Genomic DNA, 10,453 nt, shown 5'->3' on the forward strand with positions numbered 1-10,453 from the left:
GAATGTGACACACAGTAGGCCCAAAGTCAATGTTTACTTAAAAAATAATGAGTCAGGGGCATCTGGGTGGCTCAGTAGATTGAACATCCAATTCTTGGTTTTGGCTCAGGTCCTAATCTCAGGGCCATGAGATCAGAGACCTGTCAGGCTCTGTGTTCCTCGGGAAGTCTGCTTGGGATTCTCTCTCCCTCTCTCTCTGCCCCTCCCCCACTTGCTCTCTCTCTCTCAAATTAATAAATAAATCTTTAAAAAATGAATCATCAGATATTGTCCAATCAAACTGGAACACCTTGAAATACAAAGACCAAGTCCAATCTGTCCAAACTCAATTAATACTGTATTTGCTCATCCTTTTGTATCTCCCTACCTCTATGAACAGCACTACCATCTACCCGTCAAGTAGAAAACCTGTGTGTCATTTCATATTCTCTATCATCCCTCACTCACTTGTCTAATCTTTCATCGCATTCTATGGTGTCTATGCCCACATCCCCTCTACATGTTGTTCAGGCCTTTTATCATCTTTCCCTGCATGGCCACCATCCTTACTGGCTTCTCTAATTCCAATTGTCCTGCACTCACTTACACAGTGACCATTCTAAGCACAGGTGTGGTCAAATCACTCCTCTGTCCCCCAGATCTCTACAGGTCCAATCCCATGACTACCTGACCACATCTTACCCTTTCATCTCCTGCTCCAATTACACTGAGCTGTGAGCTTCCTAAACTCACCCAGCTGTCTCCATGCTATGAGACTGTATAAGCTATATCCTGTGTCTCAGCATGTACTCCCCACTACCTAATTGTTTATATATACCAGTTATTATCACAGGGTACATAGTAAGTATTTAATTGTTTCAAGAAATGAATAAATTGATCCACTTTAAGAAAATTATGTTTCCTTATCTTTGAAATGGGTGGGTGATCTGTGTTGACATTTGAGATTCATTCTAGTTGATATCCTTGAGTTCCATAAATGGCTTAATAATGTTGCCTCGGAGACTAGAAGAAGCTGCACGAGAGTGGCTGGGACAAGGGAACCAATCTCTGGATTATGATACCCTACCTGACCTAGGTCTAGACAAGCTCCTCCTCAATTTTTGAGATAACATGAAAAATAAAATAGAATAAACCCAGTCAAAACAAGTACCACGTAGTGACAATATTTTGTCATATAAACACTACCTTCCCGTAAAATGAGCTGGGACTCCCTGGAGAAGCAGTTGATTACAAACAAAGCTGGGACAGGGAAAATATGACCTTGGAATATCTAGAAGTGCCAGAAATACTAAAAAAAAAAGATGGGGCCTGTTGAAGGAACACAGGAAACAACATAAAGGAGGTTGTACTGACCTTAGTTAGAATAATCAAAGCAAAAAAAAAGTTGATTATAACCCATAGAATAAATATCCATGTCATAAATAAATAATTGAATAAAAGCATAAGTGAGGGAGAAAGAATACTTCTTTCTAACAGTGGATTAGGCAAACACCACAACAATAACTACTGCAGACAAAATCCACTGATGGATGCTAAAAGCAGGGGGCGAACAATCAAGGGAAAATAGGTTTGCACAAAGAAATAACCAGTAAATGCAGTGTGGGATCCTGGAACCGAAATGCCAATACAATTCACATGTTTATCTGAGTCATGATTATGTAGTAATGTTAATCCCCTGGTTCTGATAGAGTGTTACTATGAGAGGGGGCTGGAGGAGAAATATACAGAAACTGTACGATTGTTTGGCAATTTTTGCACAAGTCTGAATTTTTTTAAGAGTACTAATTTTTGTCTTTCAAATTAATGATTAGAATAATTCCCAAGTGCTGAGGAAGAACACAGGTTAGATGCAAGAAAGACAGACTGAAATCCACACTGTATGCTCATCAGTGTGTGTCCAAGTTACTCATGTTCTCCATGAACCGCCTCCATGTCCTCTTGAACCCCCATTTCCTTCCTCTGTAAAACTAAGATAAATAGAACTTTACTGTTTCTGGTTGTGAGAATCAGATGTGTGCACACAGGGCCAGCACAGAGGAGGTAAGAAATAAGACTTTCAGTTTCCTTCCTCAGGTGCCATGCATGTCCCTGAAATCTCAGAGCTCATAGTTCAGAGAGGTAAATGACCAGACCATATCAAACTCATACTATCCCTTTCTGATTGTCCTGCTTGTTTGCCTGTACCATCCAGTATTTAGCATGTGCAATTCTTTGCAGCAAGTGAAGAGGATGAGTAAAGGAGTGTGCAACCCCTTCTACTGGACTGCAAGCTCCTTAGGGAGAGAACTAGTGTTTCACTCATCCTGATTCACCACACACACCTGAGTACTGTGCATCTGAAAATGGAAAATAGAATTAAGGCTAACAGAAAGCAGGGAGGGAGAGAAATCTGGCCACGCACCTGGACTTCTTTTGGGCAAAGCTAAGGTTTATGTATTCCTGGAGTAGGGAGCCATATCCTCGCTCCTTTAGACTGCTCTGTTTCTCTCTTTTCTCTGTCTGAGGGGTTCCATGTGATTTCAGGAATGATTTGCCTTCCCACATCCTATTGAGATGGTAAACCCTTTTAGTGGGAGTTCTCTCCTTTTCCTTACTCTTCCTTGGGGCTTCAGCCTGGACTGGGGAGATTCTCTGGCTTCCATCCCGTTTGCTCATGTTGCCTTTACTCTGAAAGGCTGAGATGGAAGGTCCCACTTCTGGACATTCCGTGGTGTCCGTAACAGGTCTGCAGATTGTCTCCCCTCCTGTAACCACACTCAGGCTGTCCTGGGGAGTTACTGCTGCTCCTGGTGCTGCCCCTTGGTCGGGCCCTACAGATGCTGGGATTAGGACAGATGGTGTGTTCCTACACAGACAGTATGAAGTGTGTTGTCGGTTTCCTTCCCCATGAGTATAAGCTGGAGACATGGCCCCAGACACATCGGTGACCATGGAAAGGCTCCTGGTGCTGACCTGATCTTGGTCCCCTTGTCCATGTTGCTCTGCGGCCTGTGCCCAGAGGAGAAACAGGGAAGTAGAGAAGAAAGTAAGTGAGACTAGAAGGGGTTGTCACTTGCCTTCTTGAAGCTGAACTACTCCAGAGCTTATAATTGGGAGAAACTTTGAGGTCATCAAGTCCAGTGGATGCAGGAATCCCCTCTACGCCGCCTGCACAATGGTCACTCAAGTTTTGTGCAGATGGTCCCAGTGCCAGAAGAGGACAATTGCCATTCAGTGAACATCCTCATACTTCTATTTTATACACTTGTCTTAGCTTTTCTGCAAAATAGATTCCTAGGAGTGAGACTGCTGGCTAAGAGCTAGGCTCATTTTACATTCTCATATTTAGTAACAAATTATGCACATGTGCACAAAGCATGCTGCCATGCCACAGATGATAGAAAAAAATCAGTGCCCAGCTCCAGTTAAGGGAGGACTTTCTCACACTTGAAAGTGTCCCACAACAGATGGGACTGCCTGGGTTGTAGGCGGAATTGCTCCAGAGTGGCCTGGGCAGTGGGGGTGCTGTTGAGGGCATTACAACATTGGCTGTGAGATCAGAGGAGCTGACATCTAAGGGGCCTGGATATTCAGAAGCACTTGGGAACTTTCCAGTGTGGCAAGGTCTAGACATGTTGCCTTACTTGGCCTGAGTTCTTCCAATGGCAATGCTTTCTCCTCCTGAGCCTCAGAGAGCAGCCTGGAAAAGCCTTAGCTGCTCTTCCAAATCACCCTGGCCCCAACTCCAAGAGTCTATGCAAAGGCTTACTGCTGGGCTCTTCCTGTCCTCTGCCTCCAACCCAGGTATGGAGATCATGTCACCAGCAGGTTGGGCCTGGGTCCCACTATAAGCCTCCACTGGACATCTCAGCAGGTATACTAAGTCTTCCCAGCATGCAAACAGATCTTCTTTTGCATCTGAAGGAAGGCACAGCTGGAGGTAAAAAGAGCACCAGTGGCAAGCTTCAAGTGGAATTGTTTTTTTTCATGATTATAGATGGATAACTTTACAAACTTCAAAGGAAGCAGCCTGTTGGGGAGCAAAGAAGTGGGGGATTAGGTTGAGACAAATGGGAAGAGGGATGGGAGTCTTTTGGGCCAGTCAGAATCTATTTCTCTCCTAAAGGATTTGCCAAATCCTGTCCGCTTGAGTTCATCTCTTATATCCACTTCCTCATCACTATAGGTGCAGCCTTAACTTGGAGTACAGCACTTAGCACGCTGGACCTCAAACACCACAACTATGGCTGCTGACCACCTCCCAAGACCACCCTTCACTCTGCCACAGAAGGCCTACGGTTATGTGTTCCCGTCTTTCTTCCTGCTCTTAGTTCCACAACCTTCTCCTATATGCGATAGCCACTTTCCCCACAAAGCCTTCTCGGCTTCTAGAGATGTGTCTGATTTCTCCTCCTCTGAATCCACACTACAGTTGCTGGCCTTTCAGGGGAAGCTCTCTCACTCTGGGCTCTGTGTTATGGTGAATCAGGTGCTTGATGGTCTTGCCCCTTCTGCATATGTCCTATATTTCTGGACTCGCCTGGTCAGCTCCAAGCTCTTTGTTGACCTGAGGTCCTTTCTCTGGGTATCTTGGTCATTTCTGGCATTGACTGTGCAGCTCACAGCTGGCTGTGCCAGCAGCATGACGTCAGGCATTGTGAGGTGGTGGCTGGTATAGGCAATGCCCACCGTCACCACCTGCACAGTGTTGTGCACATCAATCACTTCTCCTCTTCTGTTGATCTGTTGTTGGAAGAAAGAGGAAAGTGGCACTGTCTCACACACTCTTCTATCTGTCCTCCTCTGCTCCACTCCTAAATAAAGTGGCTACCACAGTTCTCAGTGTGTGGCAAAGACCCAGTGGAATGTAGTTCAAGCCATGTGCCATACCAACAGAACGGATTCATACCTCCCTCTCCAATATGACCTCTCATAGGAGCCAAACTCCCTTTCCTCAATGTGCCTGCGATCACGTGCTTTTGTACTTAGAAGCGCCCGTGTCCACCATTACAATAGTTAAGTGCAGGCACACCCTAAGACCCAGCAATCCAACCTCTGCAAATGTGTTCTGCACTGACTTGCACAAGCCCATACGTGATGGACAAAGTTGCTCATCACCACAATTTCAGTTGCAAGAGACTGTGCACAAAGCAAGTACTTCTCAGTGTCTTGAAGTAAACAAATGTAGATTTTTTTTTTATAAAATGGACATTTTATTAAAACGAAAAACAGCTTTTCACCTCAAATATACCAATGCAAAAAACCATGAAATGCAAAGGGATCATTCTGGCCTCAAGGAGTAAAAAGGTGCTACAATCAAGTGTAATACATGATCCCAGATCAGGAAATACAGCTACTAAGAACATTATTGGAAGAACTGAGAAAATGAAAACACTAACTACTATGATAGCATTCTATCAACAGCAAATTTCATGAAATTGTGCCATGGTTACACAAGCATATGTCCAAGTTCCTAAAAGACCCATGAAGAATTTAAAGATAAAGGGGCGTACCCTTGTCACTTACACCTAACTCTTGAGCGAGAATAGTTGAGCGAGAACAATAATCTATGTCTTGTGTCTATGTGAGTTTTCTGGCTCTGAATCCTGCCTACACATTTCAATAAACTAGGAGCTCTGCAGCATCCTGCTGCCCAGGCTGCCCAGGTCATTACACCAGAATCTTGAGAGTGGGTCTCCAGAAAACACTGGGCATCAGTGTTTTCTACACTTTCCAGGTTAATTCCAAGGAATGGCCAAGGTTGAGAATCAGTGACATGTACAGTCATGGAGCTCCCGGGTTGATTATCATGTGTCTATTCTCACCTACTCTTTTCTCTGTCACACTCACAAGGTGTGTGGTTGCTCACACTAAAGTCTGGTTCGTACTGCTATGCCACAACCCACACCATCATCCTGAAAGCCGTGTAGAGTAGAAACTCCCTGAGCTGAAAGCCAGAAACCTGAGCCCTCAGCCACTTGATGGCCTGGGAAAGTCACCTCACTCTCTGCAACTCAGCTCCTGAGTAAAATGGGGATTTCTGTTCTGCCTACATAAGTAGGTTGTTGTGAGGCTCACAAGAAATGGACACCAAATTTCTATGGATACTGGAGAGAACCATATAAATACGGTTTCAGGGTATCTGGAGCCTCACGTTCCTACAAAACACAATGAGGGAGAAAAAGGAGGCCGCACATGCCCCAATCAGTAAGACATCATGTTCCAAGTCCACACATCCAATCCAAGACTACTGCATCTCCAAGAGTCATAAAATGTTTAATAAGTACACACGAAGAAACAAAACCTGCATGAGAATAATGACCACAAGTATGGCAAAGGGCAACCACCTGATAAAACTGGGTGGATAAATCAGGAAGTGCAAAAACAAAACAAAACAACTTTTGCTTTCCTCTACTGGGTTGCAATGTCACCGAAGACATCTTGGCACAGTCAGCACATAACAGGTCTTTGATAAGTTGTTGTGGGAAGGAAAGAATGAAAGGGAGGAAAGAAGCGGGGAGGCTACACACATGAATCAGGGAGAAGGGGGGAGAATGGGAACACACACATGAATCAGGGAGAAGTGGGAAAAGGGGGTCACACACATGAATCAGGCAGAAGGGGAGAGAATGGGGCACACACATGAATCAGGGAGAAGGGGGAAAAGTGGGACATACACATGAATCAGGGAGAAGGGGGAAGAAGGGGGACACACACATGAATCAGGGAGAAGGGGGAGAAGGGGGGGACCAGACATATGACTTGGGGAGAAAGGGGAGGGTGGGCTAATTCACCTGGGTAAAGTCACTCTCAAATATGGGTATGTTCTTCAGTAGCACATACTCTCCATTGCCCAGAAGCTGCTGCAGCTTCCCCACTGAGCTGTTGAACATGGGAAGAATATGGCAGCTTTGGCTGCTGGGATCTGGTGACTCCATGCTGCTGTCCATGGCTCCCTTGAACTAAGACACCTGAAAAGAGGAGGCAGGTTATTTTTTGTCCCTGTTACTTAGAATGTTTCCCCAGCACTTCCGCACAACCCCTGGCACAGTTAACATACACATGGAGTGATTAAGACACAGGGGTCCTCTGGGCAGATATGCCCCCCACCCCTCCTGCCCAGGGTTTGCTAGCAGTTAGCAGACAGTGCCCATGTGGGAATGGGAGGAAGGCACCCTTTCCTCTTGGCTGAGGCAGACCAGCACCAAGATAACTGCACAACTCAGTAAACACAGTGCAGGCCAGAGTGTGGATCCTCACCCTCACTCCTCAGCCAGCTTCCTTGTGCAGTGAACAATCTCTACAACCTTGTGGAGAGGCATTGCTGATTGCTGACTCTCAGAGACCCCAAACTTTCACCCCCACCCCCCAGGCTGACAACAGTTGACTACTTTCACCATGGATTCACTGCATCCAAGAAAAATGGCCATGACATCTATCCAAGCAAAGACAAACCATTTGATCTGAGCTTTTCCCTTTTTCTAACCTCTGGAAGGCTTTCCATTTAGACCCCTGTTCCCTCCCTCCTTGGTCAGGGTCAGGATCAACCCCACCCTGACCCCAGTCAAGGTCCCTACTCTGGTCAAGAGTGTCCCATGTCCTGGTCAGTGTCCGTCCTGTAAGGTTCTTTCCAACAGCCTTTCTGCACTCGCTTCCTGGGGATTTCCACCCAGAATCCCAGTCCTGATGAGGTTCTCCCCCACCCCTTTCCAGGTGTTTCCTCCTGGGCTCTCCCACGAAGCACAGGTCAGGCTCACCTAACCCTGGTCTAGGTCACAGTCTTGGCGTTGCCACCCCATTGTCACTACCCCACGCAGGGTACCCCCTCCCTGGGCCCCACAGCACCGTGGAGAGGACTGAAGGAGTGACCACTTGGCCTCTGGGTAGGCACGGCCAGGCAGCACCAGACCAGACCTCTGAGATCCGAGGTGGAGCTGCCGCCCCAGCTACCCCGGCGCCCCCACCTTTCCCCTGAACACGCTCCCCACCAGCGTGTCCCCTGGAACTCCCGCCTTAGGCCGCCGCACGGGCTGCCATTCAACCGTCCATTGTGACCTGGAGCCATCATACAACACTGTGCCCTCATTCCCACAGTCGCCCCCTCAGAAAGGGACATCATTCCGCACAAACACCTCCAACCCAAGACGGAAACCACAGCAAAAGACGCGCAGATCCAGTCCCTGCCTCCGCAGGGAAAAGGCAGCCCTCGGTTGTCAGGAAGGGAGAGCGCATGCGCAGACACCACATGTGCAGGGTCTGCGGGTGACAGGAGACTGGAGCGCTTGCGCAAATGCGGCCAGCACAGGGCGCCCCCCTTTAAGGGTGGGCAGCAGGAGCGCAAGCGCAGTCACTGCGTGCCTGGAGCCTGGAAGCCAGAGCTGTAGGTCAGGGACTCATGCACATAAGTAGACTGCACAAGAAACGGGTTGGATGTTTGGTGCTGGAGGGAGCACAAATGGGAAAATGAGCCTTGGCTTTACAGAAAAGGTGGCAAGAAAGGTGTCCCCGCCCCTGTCTTTGTCTTCTAATTTCCATCTCCTCGCATTGTGCACTAAAACTGCAGCAGGTAACTGACGTCAGCCTTCTGTGACTGTCTCAAGTAAGGTAAAGGAAATCCGGAAATCAGGGAGAACCAGAAAACCACTTAAGTGAAAGCAAGCAAATGGTGCTTTTTGAACAGATAGGATAGAAACAGTGTGTGTTAAGATGACTTCAGGGTCTTTCGAGTGTCTATGTGGAAATCAAAAACCCTTACTTTTTAGAAACTGAACAAATATTACCTTGTGAAGAGCAAGTATTTGGAAAACTGCTGGCAAGAACTCATTAGGTCTTGTCCATTTGAACTCATAATCCCCTCTAGCTAACAAGTTTCAGCAGCTCTTCACAACGTTCTGAAAGTGTGTCTCTGTGGCTATAGTCCTCAGCAAATGAAGGAATAAACCATCCACTGACCTACTTTGAGGTTGACTTTATTTCAGTGGACAGCAGGGTCTCATCTACCCACACAGAGTCTAGTCTAGTGGACGACAGCCCGATGGTGGAGTCCCAGTGCAAATCCGCCCTAGGAAAAACAATGACTCCTAGGGGTCTGTGCAAAGTAAATCCAAGGAGCATGGCTTCTCCTCTCACCAAGGAATGACAAATATAAACATAGAAGTAGTACAGGCTCAGGCTACCTCTGTCAAACAGCCTTACCCCGTAAGGACACTTCACTCTCTTTAGGGCTGGGACAGCCTATTGGTGAGGAGTGAAGTTGTCCCCACTGTGCCATGTCCTAGCCCTCACTGGATCTTCCTCCCAGGCACACCTAGCTGGGGTGGAGGGAAGGACAAGATGACACCTTAAGAGCTGGGCCTTCCTTGATTTTCTTTATTCTACATTCTCTATTTTATTCATCTTGGTTATAATATTTTATTATTCCCTTCCTTCTGTTTGTGCATTAGTTTGCCAGAATTTATTTACTACCCGTTAGGAGTTTGTAGCCCTTAACATTTCCTTACCACCCCATCCCACCCATTTTTTTTTCTTTTAAGATTTTATTTATTTATTTTGACAGAGAGAGACAGCCAGCGAGAGAGGGAACACAAGCAGGAGGAGTGGGAGAAGAAGAAGCAGGCTCCCAGACGAGTAGGAAGCCCGATGTGGGGCTTGATCCCAGGACTCTGGGATCACACCCTGGGTGGAAGGCAGAGGCTTAACGACTGAGCCACCCATGCGCCCCCTCCCACCCATGTTAATCACCATTCTACTCTCTGGTTTTACAAATTAGGCTTTTTTGGATGTCATATATAAGTGATGTCACACAGTGTTTGTTTTTCTCTCACTTATCTCACTTAGCATAATGCCCTTAAAGTACATCAGTGATACCTCAAATGCCTTCCTTTTCATACCCCAATAATATTCCATTACATGTAAACACCACATACTCTTTGTCCATCCATTCATTGACAAACACTTATGTTGTGTCCATATCCTAACTGTTGTGAATAATGCTTCAGTGAATGTAAGAGTGAAGAATTTTCTTTGAGATACTGACACCATCTCCTTCCTCTATATTCCTCAAAGTATGATTACTGGATCATATGGGAGTTCTTTTTCTTTTTCCTTTTTTTTAAATTGTTTTAGGAACTTCCAAACTGCTTTCCATATTAAATGAACCAATTTACATTTTACTAACAGTGCACAAGGTTCAATTTTCTCCACATTCTCCCCAACGCTGATTATCTCTTGTCTTCTTCATGATAGCCTGTCCAGAGTTCCCATTGTGTGAGGTGATATCTCATTGTCATTTTGATTTGCATTTCCCTGATGCTTGGTGATGTTGACCATCTTTTCACTTATCTGTTGACTATTTGGATACCTTCTTTAGAAAAAAAAAATTCTGTTGAGTTCCTGTACCAATTTTTTTTTAATTTTATTTTATTATATTATGTTAATCACCATACAGTTCATCCCCAGATTCCGATGTAAAGTT

The 10,453-nt window shown here is 46.0% G+C and overlaps 1 protein-coding gene across 1 annotated transcript; it reads right to left on the reverse strand.

Annotated features, from left to right (window-relative positions):
• Window positions 1–3,748: 3,748 nt before the first annotated feature.
• Window positions 3,749–6,929, reverse strand: LOC117800766 (protein FAM71C-like; the record flags this gene model as incomplete). Its single annotated transcript, XM_034653326.1, is given in 4 exon segments — window positions 3,749–3,930; window positions 3,933–4,009; window positions 4,520–4,722; window positions 6,774–6,929. Coding segments are annotated over 4 exon segments (618 nt in total), but the record flags the coding sequence as incomplete, so codon positions are not given.
• Between the last annotated feature and the right edge of the window lie 3,524 nt (window positions 6,930–10,453).

This window comes from Ailuropoda melanoleuca, unplaced genomic scaffold (assembly GCF_002007445.2).
Source record: "Ailuropoda melanoleuca isolate Jingjing unplaced genomic scaffold, ASM200744v2 unplaced-scaffold7750, whole genome shotgun sequence".
Lineage (NCBI taxonomy): Eukaryota > Metazoa > Chordata > Mammalia > Carnivora > Ursidae > Ailuropoda > Ailuropoda melanoleuca.